Source organism: Suncus etruscus, chromosome 15, assembly GCF_024139225.1.
Source record: "Suncus etruscus isolate mSunEtr1 chromosome 15, mSunEtr1.pri.cur, whole genome shotgun sequence".
Classification (NCBI taxonomy): Eukaryota; Metazoa; Chordata; class Mammalia; order Eulipotyphla; family Soricidae; genus Suncus; species Suncus etruscus.
In genome coordinates this window covers 13358758-13374376 of record NC_064862.1, presented here as the reverse complement: position 1 = coordinate 13374376, position 15619 = coordinate 13358758, and the positions used below count along the sequence as shown (strand labels likewise).

The 15619-nt window shown below is 37.1% G+C and overlaps 1 protein-coding gene across 1 annotated transcript in view; it reads right to left on the bottom strand.

Annotated features, from left to right (window-relative positions):
* The window catches only part of UTRN (utrophin), a 576171-nt gene that overhangs the window by 435799 nt on the left and 124753 nt on the right, over window positions 1-15619 (bottom strand). The window contains 1 exon segment of the mRNA XM_049789386.1: window positions 9745-9806. Coding sequence (XP_049645343.1) covers window positions 9745-9806 — 62 coding nt within the window.

Genomic DNA, 15619 nt, shown 5'->3' with positions numbered 1-15619 from the left:
ATATATATATATATATATATATATATATATATATATATACACACAAAACTACTCAAAATAAAAGATTACTCAGTATTATGATGATACATACATTCTTTACAAGAAGTGAGAATGATTCCATTTAGAAGGTTGATTAGAAGAAAGGAGGGTGAGAAGGAAAGAGAAACAGATGGTCTGAGCATCAGAAAGCACCACATTAACTCAGAACTGTGATTTACACAGCCTTCGCCCTAGAATCAAATCAGTGAATGCGCACATACTTTAAAAAGATTACAATACTATGAGACACAAACTAAGTCAAATGTCCTCCAAAGACTCAAAGTCTTATGGCTTGCACTTGAATGTTTAACCTCCCTTTTGATAAGAAAAGTAATTGACAAATAACATGGGAGTAGAGGGGTCAGCAACCATGTGTAGGGTCACACACCTGGCAGCCTAGGCAAGGTCATCTGCATACTCCCTGGACAAACATTCAGGTGAGGTCTGCAGGAAGATTCAATAAACCCGGGTCACCTAAAATATGCAGAGCAGCAAGGCATTGAAAATGTTTAAAGAATGCCACCTCTCATCAGGACAAGGCATTAGGAACAGCATTGTTAATGAAGATGTAAAGGTTAAGTCGCATTGTGTTGAATAAAGGACAGGTAACTGCACAGTCTCTTCCTTCTCCTTAGGGTATCTCTTCTTAAAAATCTAACATACCAACTTTATCCAATGCCAGGAATTGGATAAACCCAGGCTCCAGTTTTCCATGTGCATTAACCAAAAGCTCCAAATTAACTCAGGAGGTAGATAAGAAACCCACATATGGAGCATCAATTTGTCTCTCCAGGAAACCAGAACTCATCATTCTTTCTTCTGCTTTACTCAAGAGGGGTGTGCAATTCTGTCCAGATACTCTAATCTTTCACCAATGGCCTTGGGTGTACTAAATATAAGTTGCAGGCTTGATAATACGTTGTATTTTTCCATTTATTAAATTCTATGTTGAACACAGGTCTTTTTTGGTAGGATTTTTTTTGTTGTTCTTTTTTGGTAGGATTTTTTTTGTTGTTGCACCAACAGATGATAAAGCGAAATGAGTCCAATTTTGCCCCTACCTCCCCACATCTGGTTCCCTTCATGACTGACTAGAGCCTAAGTTTACCTGTAAAAAGTGTAGCTGAAATGTTCCTCAGTACAAGAAAGCTGAAAATGGATTCAGTGTATTCAAAGTCCATCGAGGGCTAACAATCAGTCAGTCAATCTGTCTGTCTCTCTTTTTCTCTTTCCACCCTCTTTTTTTCTCTCTCCCCTCTCTCTCAGAGCTTCTCTCTCTTTCTCTCTCTCAACAAACTTCTCTTTATAGCTCCGGATAACATTAGCTAATGTCCTCCCATCTCTGTAACCAATCAAGTTCCATATCTACAGATGGAGCAGTGCGTTCACATGGGGCAAATGGAAAAACGTAAGGCGGATAAAGGACAAAAAGTCATCTCCTCACAAATCAGTCCCAAATTGGTCGTCAAGTACAAAGACTCCTCTCTCTCTCTCTCTCTCTCACTCTTTCTCTTATATATAAACAAATTTTATGAATATTAATAAATTTAATAAAATTCATTTATGTATTTGAATATTCATACATATCTAACACACATATCAAATAATACTTCATTTTACTAATGGTAATCAGGTGAAAATAATTTTGTATTACATATGTAACCAAAAATCAAAGGGAGATAAAAACAAATAACAAGACCAAGTTAACATATATAAATGTAACCAAAACCTCTCTATTATTGTTGACTTTTCACAGGTACCAGTGGACAGGTATAAATTGAAGCTCCCAGGAAAGAAGCACCAAAATGATTTTGACACCCAGAACAGTGAGTGGAATGTCATCTACATGCCCATGAAAATGAAGCCACCATAAAGTCGGTCTGTTATTTTTAAAGCCCAAATCTCCAGTGTGAATCCTACTTATCACCTAACATGGAAGCTTGTTGAGTCTTTTCCACAATACTGCATGATAGTTGAGCATCTGCAGTCTATTTTCATTTTCTCCACAAATCAAACATGTCTTTTCCCACTCCTCTTTTCAGAGTATCAACTTCCCCCCAAAAAACAAACAACAAACAAGTCCCACTGTCTCCAAAGGGATTATATTTTAATGGCTCTTGGCACTAAAATTTAATTTTTTTAAGTTTCATAGACTTCCTTCTTATGTTAAATTTATTAAATTTTAGGCATGGATTGCACTTATATAAAAACTTGATTTATTTTTATCTTTCTTTGTTTTGAGTGTTTTGTTTTGTTTTTGGGCCACATGTAGAGGAGCTAAGGAGTTATTTCTGGCTCTGCACTCAGAAATCACTCCTATCAGGCTTTGGGAACCGTATAGAAGACCAGGGATCAAACCTGGGTCAGCCTCGTGCAAGGCAAATGCCCTATCCACTGTGCTATTGCTCTGGCTCCTTGTAAAGGGAAAAGGAGATTCCTTCCAAAACTAAATTTTGCTAAATTGTGTGCCTTCATCACCTTACCTTTATATGGTGCTTTTTTTTTTTTAGAATCATTTGCACCAAACTGATAAAAGAGCTTCTGCAATTTGTATTTCTCAATTTTGTGAGAAGAGAGGTTCCAAACATCAGCCAATAAAAATGCAGGTTTAAAGTCAGAACACATTTCTTGGCAGTGAAGCAAGACCTTTTTTAAGTCTCCCTTGGGATACCAGCCCATTAATACACCAAGAGTCTTCCACATAGAAGGAACCAAATCCTCCAGGCTTACCCACCAGACAATAGATTTCAATGGGCTTAAATAGCCATTTCTTTTTTAAGATATATGTATAGGACAGAAGAGGGATACCACAAGTTGGGGATACTTAACTGGGTTTTAATTTAGCATTCTCAAGTAATTCTCACCTCTCTTATAAAGTTTCACAACAATGTCTCAATATTTCTTGGCAATATGAGACTGATAATTATGATCAAGTGTGGTTCACAGTTAAAGGAATAAAAATCAAGTGACCAGAAAAAAGTAGTTAATAATTGTGCCTGAGGTCATAAATTAATAACTAGCACATCCAGGAATAAGTGTTTTAATTCCCCAGCTCTTAACTAATCATTTACAAAATAATGCTAATAAAGTAAATAGAAAAATATTGTGTAGCTGCATTTGTATATCTTTGTGAACAAAAGCAGCAAAAATCTCTAACTGTAACTAATCTCTTAAAATATCATTCCTATAGGACCGAAGTGATAGCACAGCAGTAAGGTGTTGGATTTGCATATGACCAACACAGGACAGAAGGTGGTTCGAATCATGGCATCCCATCTGGTCCTCAGAACCTTCCAGGAGTGACTTCTGAGCACAGAGCCAGTAGTAACTCCTGAGCACCACTGGGTGTGACCCCAAAACCAAAAATAAATAAATAAAAATAAAGTATCCTTTAAAAGACTGATTACATCATAAAAATTATCTACCCACTTAGGAACTCAGATTTATCTTGGGGAAAGTTTCAATTATGTTCAAAAAGAAGGAAGAAACACAGTTTCTTGCATGCATACTCACACACACACACACACACACACACACACAAAAGGAGGAACATGTAGAAAAGCCCTGGGAAGGTCTGCAGGGTGGAGAAAGTAGGTACTAGTGAAATACAATAAATTTTGAAGAAGTTGGGAGATGAAGATGAGAAAATAATTATCAGCCAATGAGAAGATTCTACAGAAGAAAAGAAGGAATTCAGAGTACACTTTATTCCAGCTATTCTGTGTAAAATGAAAAGAAGCAGATAAGAAGGTAAAATAAAATAAAATAAAATAAAATAAAGGAATAAGTTGGCAAACTATACAGTGATCTATGATTTCAGAAATAATTTGATAAGACAGGTAAGGTTTTAAATTATTTGTGTGATACTAATCTGTGTCGAACTTTAACTCATCAGTTATTGAGTGTACCCAATAAGATTACATTTGGATTAAGGAGGATTAAAAGTCACATGTTTATATAAAGTGAAGTGTTGGATTAAATCTATAATAGATGCAAAAGAAATTATTTCCCAGGGCAGTAATCAATTGCATTCCTATTTTAATTTTGATAGACAATAATCAATTGCATTACTATCTGCTTTCTACAATTTATAAATTGTAGAAGCTCACCAAGTCCTGGAACACAAATAATCATATGACTGGGCTAACAGTCTTAACTTCTTAAATATCTACCACTGAAAGACTTTCATAAATCTCCCCACCTAGATAATAGCAATTTGGAAAAAAGAGGGTGGTAGAAAATATAGGGAGGAATAAAAGATTTTTAATAAATATTATAGGTACTGATGTCAGCCAGTCTAGGTGTTCAATTAAAATTTCAGATGTGGGGGCCGGGAAGGTGGCGCTAGAGATAAGGTGTCTGCCTTGTAAGCGCTACCAAGGAACGGACCGCGGTTCGATCCCCCGGCGTCCCATATGGTCCCCCCAAGCCAGGGGCGATTTCTGAGCACATAGCCAGGAGTAACCCCTGAGCGTCAAACGGGTGTGGCCCAAAAACCAAAAAAAAAAAAAAGATTTCAGATGTGGAGAAAATGGGAAGAAAAAGTCCAGAGTAAAAAGTTTAAAAGGGATTCCAAAATGGCAGATGATATCATCAATCAATGTTTGAATTTTTTGACACAAAAATCCCTCACAGGAAAACAGTGGGGTCAATATTTCTGAAATTCACCACAAAACAACCAAGGACACTAACTTAAAAAAAAAAAAAAAAGAATCCTAGGGGCCAGAGAGGTGGTGCAAGTAGTAGGGCATTTGCCTTGCACACGCTCACCTAGGACAGACAGTGGTTCAATCCCCAACATCCCATATGATCCCCCAAGCCAGGAGTGATTTCTGAGCGCAAAGCCAGGAGTAACCCCTAGTGTCACCAGTGTGGCCAAAAAAACAAAAATAAATAACTAAATAAAATAAAAGTGAGTTGCCAGGGCCAGAGAGGTGGCACAAGCAGTAAGGTGTTTGCCTTGCATGTGCAAACCTAGGACAAACCGCAGTTCAATACCCCAGCGTTCCATTTGGTCCCCCAAGCCAGGAGCGATTTCTGAGGGTATAGCCAGTAGTAATCCCTTAGCCTCACCGGGTGTGCCCCTCCCCAATAAAAAAGGAATCCTATACCCTCCAACAGAAATGGTTGAGCTCTGCAACTTGACTTTATCCAACTAACAAGCTACCAAATTTGTTTCAGATCTATAAATTCTGGACTGCATAGATATATGCAGCATGACACCTCAACATTTTATTATCATGTCAGCCCAGTATTACCACAGGTAATCTGATGGAAAAGTTCCATAAGTAATTTACCAAGCTCAGTGAACCTATACAGTAGTAACACAGAAGTCTCAACTAGCACTGAACACAGCCTAATAAATTCTTCCTTTAGTAACACCATGGAGAGATACAACAATCATTTCAAATGAACCCTTTTAGATGAATGTTTTGTAAATTCATTTTATTCAACTTTGTGCTATAACAAGCAATAGGAAATAATTGTTTGTGCCTGCAAGGAGGCAGGTTATAGTAGTGAGTGGGAAATTGGGAATAATGGTGAAGGGAAGGTCATACTGGTGATGAAATTGATGTGTGAACATTTAATGCCTGAAACAACTGTTTTGTAAACAACTGGCAAATTGTGGTGTCATAATAAAAATTAGGATTAAAAAATGAAATAAAGTCTCTTCCCTTCAACAGGACTTCTCCTCACCCACCTCACAGGTAATGGTGCCCCCACATATCCAATATGCAAAGAAGGTACTTTACTACTGGCCTATGCCCTTATCTTCTTTTCACAGGGTTTATCCCCTGGCATTACTTTTTTATACCCTAATGGCACCGTGCTCAAGCACAAACTTTTCCCAGCTCAGCAAGTGTCAGTTTTGTAGAAAAATCTATGGAAATCTCCCAGTCAGAAAAGTGCTAATTCCACTGCTTCCTGGTCACCAGTGCGCAGCGACGACTCATGGACCTCAGGTAGAGGAAGAGAACAAATGTGGATGGAGCTAATTGTTACTGTCCTGAACCTGCAATCTCATTTTCTTCACTAAATCTGTTCTTGACACATCCTTATTTCTTTCTAGACTTCAATTTCTCAGCAGTAATCTGAAAGGCAACATTTCCAAGGCCAGTTCTACTTTTGATACTTTTTCCCTGAACACAACAAGCTTTTGATTTCTTGGCCAGTTTCCATAACTGAAACTATAACTAAACATGACAATACGTGTTTTATAATGTTTTAGGAATAAAGATTAGTCTACAGAGATGAATAAAGTTTAAGAGGCTTACAGTTCCTCCATTCACTATTGAACATGATATATGCAAGTACAAATTAAAACATCAAATGTTAAATAAATTCTGGTATTACTGTCTTGGAGTTATCCAAAGACTTTTTACAGATGCAGGTGGCCCTCGATACATACTGATGGCTCTTGAAAGAATTTGATTATGTGACCAGCATATACTGAGAATTATATGATGAGAAAAAAGTGAAAGATATAAGGCTACATTTAAAGATCAGAGAAGTGTTAAACAACGATAAGCCTGAAGTTTTGTTCTGCTCCTAATCTTGCACACATCAGTAACAGCTCTACAGGAGACATGAAGCATATCCACTGGGGAATGGCTCCATTCAACTCTTTCTCTTTCACTCTCAGTATATTACCGGGGCTGGGTGAATTTCATAGCAATATTGGTAAAGTTAAGTGTTATCATCTGTTTTCCTTAATCATCACTCTCCCCTCCTCCTGTTTTGTGCTTATTGTATTTAACTGCAATCATTTACTCAGTTTCAAATGTTCCCCAAAGATAGATCTACCAAAGTGACAATTATTTGAAAATGATTTCTAAAGCAAGATAGTCATTAAAAATCAAGCCTGCTCTTGAGAAGACTGAATCACGAGGTTATGACGTATAAGCCCAATGGAAAACTATGCAGCTTTAAGAAAAGATTAAATCTGTGGTTTGCCACAACGTTACTGGAACTTGAGGATACCAAATTAAGAAAAATAAGTCATATGGAGAAGGATAAATAACAGCAGATCACATTCATTTGTGATACAGGGAGATAAGACAAGGGAAAAATAGTACTAAATATGGTATGATAGAATGGAGGTAAAATAGCTTTTTACATCAATAGCAAAACATTAACACTATTACAATTATATAATTAAAAGATATCCATATTTTTGGGAAAAAATATTATCTGGACTGGTGATAATGCGGTAGGAAGGGTGTTTGCTTTGCATGCAACAAACCCAAGTTTAATCGTAACACCGCATATGATCCCCTGAGCCTTAGTAAGAGTGATCTCTGAGTGCAGAGCCAGAAATCAATTCTTCATACCAACAGATAGAGCCCCAAAACAAAACAAAAATTCTCTGTTGAGAAAAATGACCATATTGTCCTCAATAATAACTAGTATATATAAACTAACACATTTGAGTATTTGTAAGACATTGAGGATAAGACATCTCAGATGTGGATTCTGTTGGGTTAACCCTTATTTTATCTAAAACAAAGTTTATCTCTAGTTTCTTTGTATCTGTTTGTTTACAACTTGATTTCTCCCAAAACAAAACTTGTATTATATGTAAACATGGACAGGATAAGCTCAGGATAGTTGCCCTACCTTGGGGTGGTCTCTATACTCAATATAAAGAGTAGTTGTGGCAGGCAGCAGGGTTCCATAGTAGGTAGAAAATGGCCAGGCTAAAAATGTTTCACGACCTCAGCCTAGTTTGAATTATTTCTTATACAACTCTGATTCAGACTCTGAGATTCTCCAAGTTAAATTTGTGTGACCCTGAAAATTGTCCGATATATAACTTTCTTCAAAAGTTTTGAAAGTGTGTAATTAAAATTCCTAATTGTTATCTGGACTTCTATAAAAACATAAATTAAAATTTAGACCCCCAGGGCAGTTCCACTTTTCCCCCTGACACATGTGATTCCCCAACACATATGTAGGAAGAACACTTGAGTACTGAACTAAGAATAAGCCCTACACAAACCAAAGTGTGACTCAAAATATCAAGAATAGGGGCCGGGCGGTGGCGCTGGAGGTAAGGTGCCTGCCTTACCTGCGCTAGCCTAGGAGACGGACCGCGGTTCGATCCCCCGGCGTCCCATATGGTCCCCCAAGCCAGGAGCGACTTCTGAGCGCATAGCCAGGAGTAACCCCTGAGCGTTACCGGGTGTGGCCCAAAAACCAAAAAAAAAAAAAAAAAAAAAAAAAAAAATATCAAGAATAAAAAATAAAATTTAGCCTCCAAAACATTCTATGCTTTGGAATAATCTTGTATATAAAACCATCAATCATGCAAGTACATCTTTATTTCTGACCCTTCCGTCAAATTCAATCTTTGCATTCCTTATATTCTTAGAAGCAAGATTAAAAAAAAAAAAAAAAGGAAAGAAAGAAAAAAACACAAGACATTTTCAATGCCTAGATGTAAGAGTATAATCAAATAATCTACTGTAAATATGAAGATATGGAACAAATTATAAAGTGTACTGATACTTAAAGTAACCTTAAAAGAGTCTCATTTGGCCTCAAAACAACATCAATTATTTTCCTAACCTTGAAACCTTCTCAGATCACTTTAAAGAACTCCATTAAATGGGGCCTTCGAGGTGGCACTAGAGGTAAGGTGTCTGCCTTGCAAGCGCTAGCCAAGGAAGGACCGCGGTTCGATCCCCTGGCGTCCCATATGATCCCCCCAAACCAGGAGCAATTTCTGAGCGCTTAGCCAGGAGTAACCCCTGAGCATCAAACGGGTGTGGCCCGAAAAACCAAAAAAAAAAAAAAAAAAAAAAAAAAAGAGCTCCATTAAAATAACTTTCATGTTATATAAAAGACAATGATGGTGCTTCTATGAAAAGCAGTATATTTTCATCTGGCTATTATGTTATCCTATAGTTGAGTAGTGGCAAGTTGTCACTCCGTATCACAGTTTGGAAGATAAAATTCCATCTTTAACGAAGTAATTATACAAGAACAAATTTGAAATGCACCACCAATTCCTCTCTTTTGCATGTTCTTTCTTTAAAGAAAGTATTAGTGAAAATGTCTTGTTTTTCCAGTGGTTAGAAGGGTTGTGATGGAAGAGATCTTTGAAGTGAAGAATCATGTGACAGATAAACAGTATAGAAACATCCACCTGTATAAAAATCCCTAAATGTTTCTGCTCTAGGTAGAAAGGTTTTATGCATGATAACAATATAAATTTAACCAGACAACATCAAATCATCTTTTTAGCAAAGTATAAACAAAATTTCCCCAGTAATAGACCCACTTTGAATGTACCCAGGATTCATAGCAAAAAGCAGCAAATAGTTGGTTTCATGTAGTGCTATTTGCATCATAAGGGAATGTACACCATGAACCAAGTATACCAGAATTTCAATTCAAAAACAATCTTAGAACAGAAAACAAAAGCAAACAGCTACACATTCAGGTTTCTGTCAGGTAATAATTCAAAAGGAAATTCACTGTGCTTCCTACCAAATTCCTTCCTAATAAGAATGAGATATTTGGGGCCGGGCGGTGGCGCCCTGGTGTCCCATATGGTCCCCCAAGCCAGGAGCGACTTCTGAGCGCATAGCCAGAAGTAACCCCTGAGCGTCACCGGTGTGGCCCAAAAACCAAAAAAAAAAAATAAATAAATAAAGAATGAGATATTTGAATCATCAGCAAGAACTTGAAAATCAGCATTACCTTTGAAAATCTAGCATTTAGCCATTTGGTAAAGGTTTTCTTCTGTACGTCATCATGTTCATCTGTGGGAGAGAAAAAGAGGAAAAAAAATGAGTGATTATCTCTAGCATGAATGCAAATTAAGATCATCCCTATCCTGGAGAGTTTTAAAATAGTCCTATTAGCAGAGCTCAGGAGGTACAACGATCCACAGCTAATGAGGAATGTGAAGCCTGATGAGTTGTGTGATCTCTGGAGCTGGCTAACCATACAGCAGAGGAGGAGAATGCAGGAAGCTTCCCCGTGTCTTGGCACAGTGCTGCCAGTAATTCAATCCACATTAAATCATGCTGCATTTTACCTAAGACCCTAGCATGGTGAAACAATTAGCATATCTCTCTGGGCCCCTAACATTTATTTTGTTCATTCAGCTCCAATTGTACAAATTTTCTCATCTTCTAAAAAAATTCTTTGATTTGGTTGAACATTCATACATAGATTGCTTAATTTTTCAGGCTACTGACTCCTTGATTTCTGTTGTTAAAACATTAAGTGCTGATTCTAATAATTTCTAATGTTTAAGGCTCAGGCATTTTGGTGGGCTTGGAAATTTTCCAGGGGTTCTCGCCATATCCCCAATTTCAGTTGTCTTATTTAGTTTCCCCATTGTTCTTTGCATTTAGTGGGTTGTAATGCTGGAGTTTCAGATTGCTTAAGAAAGTGATCTATTGAATTGGTTGTATAAAAGTTGGCTAGGTTATTTTCCTAAATGTGAGGTTACCAAAGTATGATAAAAAAAATATTGCCAACTAATTCATTGATTTGTTAACTAAGCAATGATTTCTATATTTTCTTAAAGAAGGTGTCTTACTTTCTGAACTATCTCTCTGGCCCTACCATTAAAATATCTTCAATGATTTGGGGGCCAGAGAGATAGCATGGAGGTAAGGCGTTTGCCTTTCATGAAGGAGGTCATCGGTTCGCGGCGCCCCATATGGTCCCCTGTGCCTGCCAGGAGCAATTTCTGAGCCTGAAGCCAGGAATAACCCCTGAGCACTGCCGGGTGTGACCCAAAAACCACAAAAAAATATATATATATATATCTTCAATGATAAATAGATTTCTCTTCAGACAGAGTATACTAAGAAATGAGGCTAGGACAACTTATCAAAGGATATGTAAGATCTTTCAATTGTACCATGCAGGACTGAAGGAGAGGCTGAAGATAGGGCAACAGCCTTGCACACAGTCAATATGGATTAGATCCCCAATATCCCAGAAGGTCCAATAAGTCTCACCAGGCATAATTCCTAAGTGCAGATCCAGGAGTAATTCCTGTGCACAACTGAACATAGCCAAATAAATAAATAAAATGTATTAAAGAATAAAATATAATGTCTAAAATAGTTTCCTCTCAGAGAGCATCATAAAATTTAATAAGGTAATGTTTATCTAACAGTCCTTGACATATTGTTCAAATCAAACTTGGATGATGAATTTCAGTACTTGAGTGAAAGTATAAACTTTCAGTTGTCTCACACAACAATTATTTCAAAAAATACTCAAAAATTCATTAACATTCTTCTACAACCTTTATTTACTTTAGGGGGTAAAAGAAAAAGGGCTATATTCAAATAAGCCTTGAGATTCACATTACCATTTTCAAACACATACAAACAAGCCCCTCTTGTTTTCTATTAGATAGAAAAGCAGCAAAAGCAATAGAAATTATCCTGCACTTTTCTATCATGAGATTTAAATTTAACAGAATTTAAACACTGTCTAGTATGGGACTGCCCTTCATACCACAAGAATTAAGATAAACAACCTTAGCCTGGGAATCTGTTTGAGGAAAGTGAAAATATGGCAACTATGTGGAAGAAAGGCAACTACGAGTGTAAACATGCTATTTTGATCAATCATTTTGCCTTCCTAGAAATTTTTATAGACTTCAGAAAGTCTCTAATTCTTTCAATTCTCCACAAGTCATTTATTTTCCTTCCTTCAAAATACAGATGTGCAAGGGAGCAGCATAGACTTACATTCTGATTGTTTCTATGTGTTACATATCAATGGGTTATAACTAATTTGCTACCATTTTTAATAAAACTAGATTATGCCTGTATTAAATGAATGTATATAATTTATATGTTAAACATGATCCTTGGCATTTCCATACAAGTATTTGCTTTGGGTTTAACATGGAGAAAACCAGTGGATTTCTGAAAGCCTTTTCTGGCTTAGTAAATCTTAACCATTAATGACTTCTTTCTATTAGGAGGACAAACACGGGACTGAATTATGAGGAGAAAAATGTATTAAATCCCTTGAGGCTGATTTTCCAAATTCTTCCTCTAAATATTTCACTCTTCTTAAAATGCTTTTGACATGCTCACACAGATCCATGGATCTTCGCTGCTGCCTAGCCAGGAATCTTATTTCTACGATGGATAAGGAAAGCATACTAAGAAAGCTCACAAATTGCTCCTGGCTTGGGGGGACAATATGGGACACCGGAGGATCCATCCTAGGCTAGCGCGTGCAAGGCAGACACCTTTCCACTTATGCCATTGATCCCGCCCCGAAAACTTGCATTAACTTTTTTTTCATGATTTATTATAACACTGTGATTCACCAAGTGGTTCATAAGACAATCATCTCAGGCATTAAATGTTCAAGTATCAATCCTACCAATAGTTGAGACCTCTCCAGCAGGGACCCGTTTCCCACGCATCACTCTAGCCTGCCTCCTTGTAGACACAAATTTATCTTGCATCGTTTGTTACAATACAAAACAGAATTAACAGTACTTAGATCATTAAGGGCCCATTTAAAGTAATTAATTTGCATATGTAAAGTGTAATTGTATATCTAAAGTAATTAAATTCTATATCTAAAGTATATATTGTATATTTAAAATAATTAAATTGTATAACTCTCAATGGTGCGGTAAAGTCACTGTCTAAGGATTTACTAGGCTATCTTTGTTAGTTTAAAAACACTCACTGAGCTTCGGGATCTTTTATGTAATGCCCAACACATTTGCTGTGATCCTATTGGGCTGATACTACTAAGAAATACTGAGGTGTCAAGGTGTCTCATAGCTGCAAGCAGCTGCACGGTCCAGGATTTATAGATATGGAACAAACTTGGAGGCTTGGCAGTTTGATAAGGTAAGTTGTGTATCTGGGCCAGCTCTGGAAAGAGTTCGTGGATATCATTTTCTTTTGGAGCTTAGTAAGAGGACTCAGGCAGTTTTTCTGCTCAGGAGAAATGGTGTGAGTGTGAGGAGGAGAAAGGGTGTGACAGGGTTCTCTTGTGGAAGGGGTGGCAGTGTGTGTTAAGAGTGTACAGAGGGGACTTTTGGCCAAGCCAATAAAATTTGTATAAATTTTAATAAAGCTTTTATTCCAAAATATAACACCACCTAGAGAGTCAGTTCCTCATTAGTAAAAGATCATTTTGGAAGCAAATTTTGGAAGCCATTCTGACCACACTCACATTCATTTCACTGTGAAATCAGTCCCAAAAATCAATCTACCCAGAAATCTTAGTGATGGCCTTCTCCACTCTTAATTCTCATCACAATTTACCGGTCTCTGAACAGCCCTCATCTTTTTTAAACTTTCAAATGGCATATGGAAACATATAAATATTATGTAATAATCTGAATAATATATTAAATATTTAGACAAGGAAAGAGAGACAAGAGAAGACAAAGTGCTCTTAGGCGAACTGCTGTTTAAAAAGCCCAACATCCTCAGATGACCTAGAGAAAAACCCTTATAATTAAAAAAATGTGCTGAACAAAACTGTCAGAACTACCTAAGGACACAAGTGCAGATCATTGCATTTCCAATATTGTGTCTGGGTCCACTGTGTTTTTATTTTGAAGTACTTGGAGTAAAAGGTACAATTAAAAGAGACTTTCACTCCACTCCTTAAAAATAAAAAATAAAATAAAATAAAAAGTTGATAGTTTCTTTGGGAGAAGTGGAGATAAAATGAGGTAGAGAAAAACAACTATCATATTTTCCGGCTTATAGGACGACTTTTGAAACAAAAAAAAGTCAACCGAAAATCGGGGGTCGTCTTATACGCGGAGTATATTTCGAAAAATGATTCAATATGCCGCTAAACAAAAACTGAATATTGCCACAAAACGAATTTTCCAACTCGATCCTGCACCAATCACTGCAAGGCTGCTCTTACCCTCCGCCTCTCTAACTCAGCCAATCCAAGCAAGCTTTTGATGCAAGCAAATGAGACAATGTTCTGCACCAATCACTGCCAGGCTGTTCGGACCGCCTCTCTGACTCAGCCAATCCAAGCAGGCTTTTGATGCATGCACATTAGACAATGTTCTGGACCCGAATCTACACTGTCAAAAGCCTGCTCAGATCGGCCAGAGTCAGAGAGGAAGTCTATGACAGTAGAACCTTTGGACCTGTGCTTTTTGTGATTGGCTCACTGTGAAGAAACAGTTGCAGCACAGGACAGGAACATTATGTCTGATACAGCGAAAATAGGCCTAAACCTATTGTTTTAACTATAGAATTAGGGGGTCGTCTTGTACGCCGGAAAATACGGTATTTCTTTTCTTCTTTCTTTCTTTCTTTTCTTTTCTTTTCTTTTCTTTCTTTCTTTCTTTCTCTCTTTCTTTCTCTTTCTTTCTCTCTCCTTTCTTTCTTTCTTCTTTTTCTCTTTCTTTTTTTCTTTCTCTTTTTCTTTCTCTCTTTCTTTCTTTCCTTCCTTCCTTTCTTTTCTTTCTTTCTTTCTTTCTTTCTTTTTTTCTTTCTTCTTTCTTTCTTTCTTTCTTTCTCTCTTTCTTTCTTTCTTTCTTTTTTTTTTTTTTTTAAATTATTGGGTTTTGAGGCTATACCTGGCAGACTGTGTTCTGGCCTTACTTCTAGTGACAGTCACCAAGAGAACCAGTTCTGATGAGCTTCTGAATCTAAGCTCTTCACTGGAGGATAAGATGATTTCAGAAAACATTTTTTAATTATTCTCTTTTTTTTTTATATCTTTTTGTTTTTGGAAGCACCTTCATTTGCAATATAGTTAATGAGAGGATTTTATGAGTCCCAAGTTCCAGCACCATACCCTCCTCCAGAATGCAGTGTCTGCTTCCCTCCATCACAATGTCAAGATCCCCTCCTATCCACTCCCCTCCGATCCCTAGCTTTAATAAGTTCAGTTCTGTTACCAGTTCTCAGGTTCTATTTTCTTTAAACATTTGATATTCCCCTATTATGCTTCTTTATATCCCACATATGAGAGAATTCATTCTGTATCTGTCCTATTTCTAGATGACTTTACTCAGAATGACACCTCCAGCTCCATCCACCAAGTGCCAATTATGCGTAATAATAATGATATTATCATCTTTCAATGGTCAGACTGGCATATATAAAATAATGAACAAAAATCACCAATGTTGGCAGGGGTTTGCAAAAAAGGAATTGCATCTACTGTGGGTGGGAAAGTGGACTGGTTCAACTTCTTTGGAAAGTAATATGGCCACTTTTCAAAAAATAAAAGCCAACCCTCCATATGATCCAAAAATTCCATTCTCAGCATTTAGCCCAAGGCCCCCAAACAATTTGTATTCCAATGTTCCCAGCAACCCTTTCCATAAATGCCACGGCATGCATAAACTTTGGGGAACTTAGGAGACACACCAGATATATTCCCAGATTTTCCTGGTGTGGAGAACTGAAATAAGTCCCACGGGGTTCCTCAAAAGGCCCACTGTGTGGACACTTGCTCCTCTGCGTGGATAGTTGAGGAATTCCCGAAGAGATAAATCCATGCTTGGTATTACATTTTCTGTCATTATTTGGCTATCTTTTCTTTGTAAAATCTCAGGCAAAAATATGGCCTCAATCAAATTCTT